This window comes from Labrus mixtus, chromosome 20 (genome assembly GCF_963584025.1).
Source record: "Labrus mixtus chromosome 20, fLabMix1.1, whole genome shotgun sequence".
Taxonomy (NCBI): Eukaryota; Metazoa; Chordata; class Actinopteri; order Labriformes; family Labridae; genus Labrus; species Labrus mixtus.
This window is the reverse complement of record NC_083631.1, coordinates 8,647,743-8,660,056: the sequence shown is the minus strand read 5'-3', so window position 1 is coordinate 8,660,056 and position 12,314 is coordinate 8,647,743. Positions and strand designations below refer to the sequence as shown.

At 38.7% G+C, this 12,314-nt stretch overlaps 1 long non-coding RNA gene and 1 gene segment (V, D, J or C); one reads left to right on the top strand and one right to left on the bottom strand.

Moving 5' to 3' along the window:
- Positions 1–2,771: 2,771 nt before the first annotated feature.
- On the top strand, positions 2,772–3,292 carry LOC132995298 (Ig heavy chain V region 5A-like). The segment is given in 2 exon segments: positions 2,772–2,864; positions 2,959–3,292. Coding segments are annotated over 2 exon segments (372 nt in total).
- A 3,246-nt stretch (positions 3,293–6,538) lies between these two features.
- On the bottom strand, positions 6,539–7,515 carry LOC132954636 (uncharacterized). Its single transcript, XR_009665797.1, has 3 exons — positions 7,303–7,515; positions 7,069–7,118; positions 6,539–6,720 (listed from the first exon to the last, which is right to left on the bottom strand). It is a non-coding gene; the product is annotated as an uncharacterized LOC132954636 (long non-coding RNA).
- Between the last annotated feature and the right edge of the window lie 4,799 nt (positions 7,516–12,314).

The following is a 12,314-nucleotide window of genomic DNA, read 5'->3' as shown; positions in this document are numbered from 1 at the left end:
CAGTACATGAAAACAGACACTTTTTTCGAATTTTAGCTATTTTGAACATACTTTAGTAGGTACATAGATTAAATATACGAACCCAAAAAAGGGCATAATATGGGCTCTTTAAATCATTAGGGCAATGGATAGCCCAGCGGTTATTTCGATTGCCCCCCTGTACAGCCACTATAGTACTCAATGTAGCGACAGTGGGTATGAAACCGACCTTGGCCCCTAGATTTATGAAATTGAGTGCTTTCCATACAACTAAAATAAGCTTCCTGTTATGTTCCAGGGACTCAGGAAAATGTAAATTATTCTAAATTAAGTTTTTTGTATTGCCAAAACACCCCTGCAGTGAACACAGAGGAAACATGATGAACACAAATAAATTAAACAAAGCATGTCTAAACTACACAACCAAAAGTTAAATCTTTCACCTTTCCTCATTTTCTCTCCCTGAGGAGGAGTCAATGCAAATCTCTGATGTGTTCCTCCTCTACTTATGTGAGAGCAGAGAGGACGACAGAGAACAGTGGACACACAGTTGAACATGATGGACTATAGGACAGGACTGCTGCTTTTTACTGTCTGCTGGGCAGGTGATGATCATCACTCATCTTTACTCTAAAAAGTGTTCTGAAAGTGTCACATCTGATGGTTTTCTTTTCTGTCTCTTCAGGTGTTGATGGTCAGACTCTGACACAATCTGAACCAGTGGTTAAAAGGCCTGGAGAATCCCACAGACTGACCTGTTCAGCCTCTGGATTCACATTCAGCGACTACCATATGAGCTGGGTCAGACAGGCTCCTGGAAAAGGACTGGAGTGGATCGCCTGGGTTGAGAATGATAATGACAGAAAAAGCTACTCTCAGTCAGTTACAGGCCGGTTCACCATCTCCAGAGACAACAGCAGACAGCAGGTGTATCTGCAGATGAACAGTCTGAAGACTGAAGATTCTGCTGTTTATTATTGTGCCAGAGACCCACAGTGACACAGGAGGAAGTAACGCTGTACAAAAACTTAACGTGTCAAACAGTACTCTCTCTGTCTTTTTTATTTATAGAATAAGCTTCAGTTTGATGTGAAAAAAATAAAGTTTCACTTCTTGTGCATCTCTGGTATTCTTCCACATTTTATTCAAGTAGTGTGATAACATCAAATATTTAGTGGATCTGACTATAAACGTGAATCTGCTTGTTTGAAGCAGCTGGTCCTTGTAACTTTTAACTAAGGGAATGTGTCTGTTTCTCCTTGATTGATAAAAAGGGAGATTTTAACACCTATTAAAATTATGTATTCAAGAGACGTTTGAAATATCAACGCTCCGAGGATTTTCATTTTCTACGCACACACTTAAAACAAAATAGTGATAATAGGCCATGTTTACACAACAATGATTTCATCCTAGTAATAATTACCATAGACACCAGCCTGGTAAAAAAGAAAAAAACACTTATGCAAACCCAAAGCACACCATAAATGAAGAGGCATCACTCACAGAGAGTGTTATAAGTATAGGGAGGGGTGGGTCAGAGTAACTCTGCTGCAGAATGAGCATGTTTAGACGACCTGCAGAAAAGATCATGTTGGGGCTTTAAGCAGTGATGCAACCAAAAGAACAAATAGACTGCTGTGTATTACTGTGTGAGATTTACCCACTGATAAAAGAGGCCAGAAGAAAAATAAAACCTGACGAAATGCATTTTTACAAAGGCCAACAGAGGGCGATAAAAGATCAAACATATAATGGCAGAGCATTGTGACAAAGTCTCTTAAAGCTCAATCACAAGAAGGAAACATTCAGCAGCAGTTGATTCGGTGGGTTCATCCTAACTGTTGGTTTTAAATCATAGAGACAATAATAAAAAGCTTTGTGACCTGCAGGCTGTCACTTCATTGAAGCTGGTGACGTCTAAAGTTGTGTTTCTCTCTCGTCAGAATTTAGCTGACAGTAAAACTACTTTGTGACATTAAATACATTGAAAAAAAGATTTATCAAAATGTCTCAAAAAATCCAATCTCCAGTGTTTCAGTATCACGTCCTGGACTGTGACTCGACTTGAAAACAAGCACTGGTGATTCAAACCTGACTTCAGCATTGACTGCATTCAGACTTGGAATTTGAGAAAATGTCTCATATTTATTGATTGAAAAAGACTTTTGATTTTTTTGGTTCTAAAATGTATTCACTTTCAAGCATGTGCTGGCACGAGTGTTCACCTGCATGTGAATATTGTCTCTGTAAGGATGCAGAAAAAGGAAAAACAAATTGTGCAGACATCTATCAAGGATTCATCCAGAAAAGTAACTCAGTTAACGGGGTCATGACTCTGACGTGACTCTGTTTCTTCGACTCATACTCCAGATTTGGTGATTCGACAACAACACTGCCTATCTCATTGTTATACCCTTTTATTTGGCTAAGTTATTTAAACACAGATTAACATCACCATGACAACAGGTAAACATGTTAAATTTGTCTATTGGTGAAACGATCAAATCATGATTGGTAGATATTAATAAAAATCACACCTGTGTCAAATAAGAATAAATAAACAGATACATCTATTATCTAAAAGGTCAACAAAACCATAAAAGGTCAGCACTAACTGTCCCAGAACCAGACAAAATACTTTAGACAATCAAAAAAATCACCCTTCCATCCCATAAATAGAATATGAAGAGATGATGAGAAATACATTTGCTTGCTAGGAGTCGAGCCAAGTCTGTCTCTATGCAAATTGAACTTCCTCATAGTCTGATATAAAGATTCATCATCAGGCTGTGAGTCAGAGAAGAAGAGAAGCTCCATCATGTCAGGTTCAACACCAACCATGTTGCCTGTAGCTCTGCTGCTGCTGCTGGCTGCTGGATCCTGTGAGTCTCACTGAGGCAGACGCACTGACAGTATGATCACAGCACAATGACTCTAAACATACTGATTCAATATTCAACATGTTTTCCTCCACAGGTGTGAAGTGTGAACAGTTGACACAGCCAGCCTCTGTGACTGTGCAGCCAGGTCAGAGTCTGACCATCACCTGTCAGGTCTCTTATTCTGTTAGCAGCTATGCTACAGCCTGGATCAGACAGCCTGCAGGGAAAGGACTGGAGTGGATTATAGTAGGTCGTGTGGGATATAGCACATATACCAAAGATTCACTGAAGAACCAGTTCAGTATCAACTTTGACTCTTCCAGCAACACAGTGACTCTAAACGGACTGAATATGCAGCCTGCAGACACTGCAGTGTATTACTGTGCCAGAGACCCACAGTGACACAACCCATCAGTAGAGCTGAACAAAAACCCCTCAGAGCCTGAACACCAGTAACATGAAGCCACCAGAGGAGGAGCCCTCACACCAATAATGATCATATCAGAAGTTCAGTGACACAAACAGTCTATAGATAAAGTGTACATGGCAATAAAATAAGGAACTGATGCAAAAAAATATTCTTCATCCTTTTGGTAGTATGAGATGAAAAGATCATTCATGAGAGGACAGGTCAACCTCATTGTCTTACACCTTTGGGAAACAGACTGCAGAGAGAATGACAAATGTTTAAGTTTCACTGCAGCTTTTGTTTGATCCAATGTAACAGAGTTCATCTGTGTGACTTTTAATAAAACACAACAGGTATTCATGGTGTACCCAGATTTAGAAAATGTCAAATCTCAATGACTCGAATCAAATATATTTGTCAGATGTTCCGACTCCTGCATCATTGATTACATATATAAAAAAAAAAAAAAAAAAAAACATTTCCTATTATCAAGTTAATCTCTGCTTTCACTCTACTGGCATGATACAACTGATGACCTTTCAACTTAAAGTATCCAAGACAGAAGTCAAATGTTATTTCTCTCTGAGGAGGAGTCAATGTAAATCTCTGATGTGTTCCTCCTCTACTTATGTGAGAGCAGAGAGGACGACAGAGAACAGTGGACACACAGTTGAACATGATGGACTATAGGACAGGACTGCTGCTTTTTACTGTCTGCTGGGCAGGTGATGATCATCATCATCTTTACTCTAAAAAGTGTTCTGAAAGTGTCACATCTGATGGTTTTCTTTTCTGTCTCTTCAGGTGTTGATGGTCAGACTCTGACACAATCTGAACCAGTGGTTAAAAGGCCTGGAGAATCCCACAGACTGACCTGTTCAGCCTCTGGATTCACATTCAGCAGCTACCGTATGAGCTGGGTCAGACAGGCTCCTGGAAAAGGACTGGAGTGGATTGCTTACATAAGCACTTCTAGTTCTCCTATCTATTACTCCTCGTCAGTCCAGGGCAGATTCACCATCTCCAGAGATGACTCCAGCAGTAAACTCTATCTTCAGATGAACAGTCTGCAGACTGCAGACACTGCAGTGTATTACTGTGCCAGAGACACACAGTGAGAGACAAGAGCAGGAGAGTCGTACAAAAACTACTTCCTCTATTTACCACCATCACAGGGAACATTCATATTTTCCAGCACTGATACTGTTATTGTTGTGCCCTGAAAAAGGGTAAAATTAATAAATTGACTCAAGACACGATGCTTCCTCTGTCAGCGTCATGCAGAATGATTTACTTTATCTTTTTCAAAATGATCTCACAATGGTGCTTTCTTTTAACATTTATTTTCACAGGCAAATATGAAACAAGTAAGTACAATAAAATAAAATGATCAACAGTTCTGAAAATACAAACACAAATATCCTGTCTATCACTTTACTTCATATTTCTTTCTTTAATTTCTCATTCTTCTGTTGAACAATTTCTTCCTACCAAAAAAAAAAAATGTGCTCACTGACACGATTAAACATGACTATTCTCATAAACACTCTCAGATTCTTAATCTTAATATGCACACACATCCAGGCATACACACGCGCTCATGCCAACACTGACCTCGTGTGGTGATGTGTGGACGACATACAACCAGTGGGCGCGCACTGTAGCTGTTCCCACTCAACGTTCTTGAAGCCAAAATATGCCGCTTAGGGGCGCTTCCATCTTGCGATTTTGACAATATTTGGAGCCAGAGTCTGCGCAGTAGGGTCCGGGGGCAGGAGCCCTGGTAAGACGCCCCGCCCATTTAGCGTACTGCCCTGATGACTTAAGCAGCCCAGCTACGCCGAAAGCGCTCCGCCGGTCTACGAGTCTTATGAAGAAATGTGTAAGTACAACAAACCACCGTATTCAAAGTCTAATATTTAAACACACTGTGTTTTAAAAAATCCCGCTATTTTGATCATTATTGTAAATACGTGGGCTGCTGGGTCCTCTGTTTTTAACGAAATCGTTCTATATTTAAGCTAGGTTAGCATCACAGACCGTAGGCTACAGGTGGTAAAATATGTTGTATTTTGTTAGAAACTGATAGTCTGCAATGTGATTCATGTCTGCTTTTCTAATATATTTAACTGAACAGTAAATCAATTGTTTCCGTGTCTTCATTTAGGCAAAGAAGAGATAAAAGCAGCTGGTCTGACATCTTCCACAGAGGTGAAGTGTAAGTTAAAATCATCTGTTAAAAGTTTATATCCTGTGATTGTTTTGAAGTTGAAGGATTGTAAAAACAAGCTATTGTTAACAATACAGTCTTCTAAAATTAAAATCACACTGAGACATACACCAGCTAAATGTTAAATAGAAAGGTGATGTTTTCTTTTCCATTTTACAATCAACAGAACCTAGAAATGACTAATTTCAACCTTTGTCTGCACACCTGTTACAGTGGACAGGCTGGGGTCACATAGTTTGAAGGAACCTCCTCCTTCTTTCACCTGTGTCAGACGCCCTGCTCATCCACTGTGGTAGAAATGACCTTACACCAGCAGCTCTCCCAGATGAAGAGTCCTCTCTGCCATCACCCAGAGGAGCTGATCGACATCTGCACAACTGAAGAAGGTGGACAGAGTCTGGAGCTTTGTGACAGTGAACAGTGAGAAGGCTACCATAGTCATCCTCAGAGAAAACACAGAGATCCTGGTCAATATTCAATGCTGCTATTTTTCTTTCCATGATGTTGCCCTGTGTTTGAAAGGCCAAATGCTGGAGGGTTGTGTTGGATTTGCTTTTCCATCATATTTTAACAGTCAAACAATCATCCAGGATCTCTTTACTTTATTTGATTTTTGTTTGGATTTCTTTGTTCAATTATTTTTTATACTTTCTCCTATGTCCCAGCAGTTCAACCTGTTGGTCTCCCTTACTTATTTTCCACATGGTTAATGAAGCCAGGAGTTGTTTATTGAAGTTTTTTTTTTCATAAAATGTTTAAATAAACTTTTTTTAAATCTGAATTGACTGTCTCTGATTAACTGGAGCACTACAAAGTGTTGGTCATAGTAAAATAATTTAGCAGTTAAGTTTATAGCTCACATTTAAAAGGCCTTGAACTGACATTAATTTCTTCTTGACCAACAACAGCAGCTAAGACAACAACAAAGCTACCAGACGAGCTCAGCTTGTCACAGCTGGGCTCGACTGAGATAAATGGCCTTAAAACTTATTTAATATTAAACATTTAAAGCCAATAAGCATAGCAAGATACGCATGAGATTCCATTTCCATTTATTCAATCACAGACTTGTCAAACAGTCTGGCATTTTGTGCTGCTGTTTTCAAGAGTTAATAACTGAAGAGAAAAACTCCATCGAGAGAGGACAGGAAACGCTCAGGGGACGAGTCCTCCATGTTGTCAGGTGTTGCTGATGGATCTGAATCTGAGGGCATCTTCTGTAATAAAGAAAAACAATCATGGAGTTAAATGTAAAGTATAATGGATTTTACTGTGATGTTTATGCCTCAGACCTGAAATCAGATCTGTCCTCAGGTTCTGCTAAACTTCAGCTTCTAAAGTTTGCTTTAAAGACAGGGTAACTATTTTAGAGGAAAAAAATGTATATAATAAGACAGGATGAATCCAATAATATGATCAGCTTTATGAATTTATGTTTTAAGACAAAAGTGTTCCTGCCACTTTCTATTGAAGATTATTTTAAACTGTCATCACATGGGCCAGCCTGATAAATTAAACTAATGTTAAATATTCTCATATAATCAGATTTGTGTGCAGAACCTCACCGGAGCTGGAATCAGAGTCTGGACTGCTGTTTCCTTTGAGCATTGATTTCCTTGAAGACAGAAAGAAGAACAATTTAAACATGAACTAGACTTCTTGCAGAATCACAGAGGCTGTTAAAATCTTCTGCTAGTCTTCCTTACATTTTAAGAAGGATTATAAATTGTTACTAAAATTACTTTGATGCTGATAGCGGTTACAATAACACAGTCCAATCATATGAGAGATAATTTTACCTTTGAGTCCTATATGAAGGCGTTCTCTTCAGAATCAGCGCTGCAAAGACAAGATGATGGCGTCCACCTTCACAACCTGCTGCTTCAGTCTGGCTGCTTCATGGTCACCTACAGGAACACCACAGAAATGCAATCAAAGTACTTCACTTTATTTATCAGAGGATGTACTGTATGCAAAGTAGAATTTTTTTTAGCTGTAATTCCTCAGAAAGATTTGAGACTGCTTTGTTATTTGAGAGCACAGATTGTTTCTTTTCCCTTCTCTCTGTTTGACTGTACATGACCTTTTAGTGCTGTAAAAGATGCTACAGTAAATCCTGGATCAGCTGTGCGGATGGTGTGACTGTGTGGTAAAGCTTTATTAAAGTTGTCACGCACATACTCATATGCCTTTGGAGAGTAAAAGTGCAGTGTGGTGGCAAACTGCTTATAAAATATAAAATAGTATTTTATTGGTGAGGTCCCCCAATCCAAGCGTCCTACAGAGTAGCAGCAGCGGGCTTTAGAGGGAGGAGACGAGCGCATTACGGAGAGGAGCGCACCGGAGGGGGCGAGCTGGGGGAGAGACGCGACAGCCTGAGAAAAAGGAAATCCCTGTTTAAAATATAATGTTGGTGAAAAGAGGGAAATAGGAAGACATAAATGTCAATGTTGAAATTCTTTTGAATGCAGAGGCCGTGGATGTTCAGTTTTCTTTGGCTATAAAAAGGCAACAATAGCCTGTAGTTTAATCATGGTGTTTCTCTTTGTTAACGATTATTGAAGCGAAATCAAAAATAAATGCATGACATTTAAAACATATTAACATGTGTGGGGAAAAACGCGATCTTTATGTCTTCTTTTATTGTACCTATGTCTCCTCCTAACTTCAATAACAGCAGCATGTTGTGTGTAACACTGATCTCCTGCATTAACACCTTCCTTTCAAAGGTGTTAAACACAGACACAGACACAGTCACTGCAATTTTTGTCAGGTTTTGTCAATTTTTAGTACAAATTCTCAATGAGCGTCATTAAATTTACAATGTGATCAACTTGTGACTGTTGAATTGGTAGTGTGTGGAAGACAATGCAGAATATTTATCAGTTTAAGCAGCATGATGCTCCGTTAATATTACATTACACCACCGCAGGTTGTTGATGTTTGTGTTCACGTTTCAGTTAGTCTCTTAAATCAGTAACAATTATATTAAATCAGAGCTTACCTTTAGTTTTATCTGGATACATAGAGAAATATTCTACCCTCGTATATAGTACTATGACTTTCAGTCTGCACGGTGAGCGGATGAAAGTAAAACCTGTTACTCTCGGCATAGCCCACTTATCACTCAGACTGTAAACATGTACACATTAGTAATGATGCAGGCCAGATTACAATTATTTGGCTTTGTTTTTGCCCTAGATACTTTTTTGAGACTTTACCAGACTATTTATTTTTGCTGTAAAATAACTGTACAGTCAATGAACCGCATCTATGAGCGGATTTTATATTACGATTCTTGGTTTTAAATACAATTTAAATCACAATAATGATATAACAATATCAAGAAACATAGCATGTCAGTTATTAGGTTTGCTCATTTTAAAAAATAAAATAAAAAGATAAATCATGCCGGATAAGTAACCTAGCTTTACAACATTTCAGCTAACCTTAGACTGCTTATGTGTTAGCTAGCTAGATAACGACTTTAACCAACCAACGACACATAAATCACACTTTTTTACTTACCGAAAAAACTGCAAAGATCCCTTAGCTCCCACAGGTCGGTTAGAACAGTTTACTGCAGAACAACTCATTTTGCCAGCTCAAAAAAGACGAAAAAACTGAACGGAAAAATTCAATGGCGTCTCGGCTTTCCTTCACTACGTAACTTTTGCTATTCACAAAGAGAGCTACGCAAGATCGGCGGCTGTCAATCATCGTCAAATATGACGTAAAATCCCGTTTTTCAACCTCAAATAACTTATTTAAAACAAACTTCACAGAAAAATGAGCACTTGAACACAATGTAGGGTGATAATAACTAATGATCACAGCAGAGTTTAGGTTTGGAAAAAAATTATGTGACTTATGTGTGAGTATTTTAGCTTTACAGTTTGACCCACATCCCGTCTGTTATCATTGAGGAGGCGGGGTTTATGACCTATACTGCAGCAAGTCAGCAGGGGGAGCTCTAAAAATAAAAGCTTCACTAGACCGGGGACCTTGTCCCGTCCATTATTTTTACAGTCTATGCATACAACACGGAGCTAACCTAGCTTAGTGTCTCACTGAACTTTCATAAAATGTAAATACAACGTTTTAAACATCAGTCTTTCTGTAAGTTCCTACAATAAACAATAAACACGAAAACATCTCTAGAAACATACTTTGTAGATAACACAGATATATATTATCTTTTTTACCTGAAAAAGGGTCAAATGAATAAATGGACTCAAGACACGACGCTTCCTCTGTCAGCGTCATGCAGAATGAGGCATCGCGGCTGAGAGCTCCCCCTTCCGGCCTCGGCAGGCATAACTAATCAATCACATGCATTATCTCTTGATAGACATTACAGGTAAATGACAGATTCATAAATCTTGGCATATCTGTTTGTTTCAAAGGTTTTTAACAAAAAACTCATTTTTAAAGTGTTTTAAATCCTTCAGACTGAATCTGTTTTAACACTGATATCTTTTACAAATTATTAACCTTAAATGAACTTCTACAATTGTTTTATGACATTTTTTTACAAGAATTCACTGTTTTATGTCACTAACATCATATTTATTTCTCCATGAAGTTATTTATAACTTATCAGTTATTTCAAATAAATTACACCTATCACATTATCTACTGGAAGAGATGAAAATTCAGTTTCCACCTACATAATTAAAACTTTTTTCCTTGGTAGATTAACAACTTGAAAGGACACTTGTGTTTAGAATTTAAGTCCAAAAGTAAAGAAGTGATATCCAAATGAAATGACTTTCTTATCTATCTGAGGAGGAGTCAATGCAAATCTCTGATGTGTTCCTCCTCTACTTATGTGAGAGCAGAGAGGACGACAGAGAACAGTGGACACACAGTTGAACATGATGGACTATAGGACAGGACTGCTGCTTTTTACTGTCTGCTGGGCAGGTGATGATCATCACTCATCTTTACTTTAAAAAGTGTTCTGAAAGTGTCACATCTGATGGTTTTCTTTTCTGTCTCTTCAGGTGTTGATGGTCAGACTCTGACAGAATCTGAAGCAGTGGTTAAAAGGCCTGGAGAATCCCACAGACTGACCTGTTCAGCCTCTGGATTCACATTCAGCAGCTACTATATGAGCTGGGTCAGACAGGCTCCTGGAAAAGGACTGGAGTGGATCGCTGAAATTAGTAGTGGTAGCAGCCAATACTACTCTAATTCAGTCAAAAGCCGGTTCACCATCTCCAGAGACAACAGCAGACAGCAGCTGTATCTGCAGATGAACAGTCTGAAGACTGAAGACACTGCAGTGTATTACTGTGCCAGGAGAGACACAGTGACACAACCCATCAGTAGAGCTGAACAAAAACCCCTCAGAGCCTGAACACCAGTAACATGAAGCCACCAGAGGAGGAGCCCTCACACCAACAATGATTAACACCAAGCACTGAACCAGGGGAACAGAGTCTTTTCCATTGCTGCCCCTCTCTCTCTGGATCTCTCTCCTCAAACACACCTGAGACTTTAGAGACCTACCACAATTCAAATCACTGATAGAAACATTATAAACACTGCTTTAGATTGGTAATGTTTCTTTTTGTACCATTGTTTAAAAGTGTTTTTTTTTAAATGCGACTCTGTAAATCAAATAAATCAAATGTATTATAATTATTATTATACATATTAAACACCAGTTCACTTTTACAGTAAGGAGAAAAACAGCTGTAACACATTATGAAAATACCTTTGTATTGAATAGAATAACTCACAATTATCAGGATCACATTCACATTAGTAACTGAACCAGAGGTCTTTAGCTTCCTCTATGGAGATCTTATTCTATCAAACTATAAGAAAATGAGATTTGAATACCACTGTTGTTCTCTGATACCCTGAGCCCATGTGACAAAATCATCTCATGAATGTTGAGAACAGAAGACACCATCAAAGAACATGATGGGGATTAACTTCCTGTTAGATGTGAATATTTTTGGTACACGTGATCACAGATGTTACTTTATGTTCCCTAACTGTTAAAAAGTAGAGCTGTGTGTTATTCTGCTTTGTGTTATTACTGATTGGCTGCCTGAATTGAGATACCGAAAAAAATAAACTAACGATTAACAACTTAAAAGGACACTTGTGTTTAGAATTTAATTCCAAAAGTGAAGAAGTGATATCCAAATGAAATGACTTTCTTCTCTATCTGAGGAGGAGTCAATGCAAATCTCTGATGTGTTCCTCCTCTACTTATGTGAGAGCAGAGAGGACGACAGAGAACAGTGGACACACAGTTGAACATGATGGACTATAGGACAGGACTGCTGCTTTTTACTGTCTGCTGGGCAGGTGATGATCATCAAAGTCTTATTTTTCTCTTGATGTGTGCCAACTATGTTCAATTGACTTTTTAAAATGTCTTTACAGGTGTCAAAGCTCAGACTCTGACAGAATCTGAAGCAGTGGTTAAAAGGCCTGGAGAATCCCACAGACTGACCTGTTCAGCCTCTGGATTCACATTCAGCAGCTACCCTATGAACTGGGTCAGACAGGCTCCTGGAAAAGGACTGGAGTGGATTGCTTTCATTCACACAGGCAGTTCTCATATCTATTACTCCTCGTCAGTCCGGGGCAGATTCACCATCTCCAGAGATGACTCCAGCAGTAAACTCTATCTTCAGATGAACAGTCTGCAGACTGCAGACACTGCAGTGTATTACTGTGCCAGAGACACACAGTGAGAGACAATAACAGGAGAGTCGTACAAAAACTACTTCCTCTATTTACCACCATCACGGGGAACATTCATATTTATCAGCATTGATACTGTTAT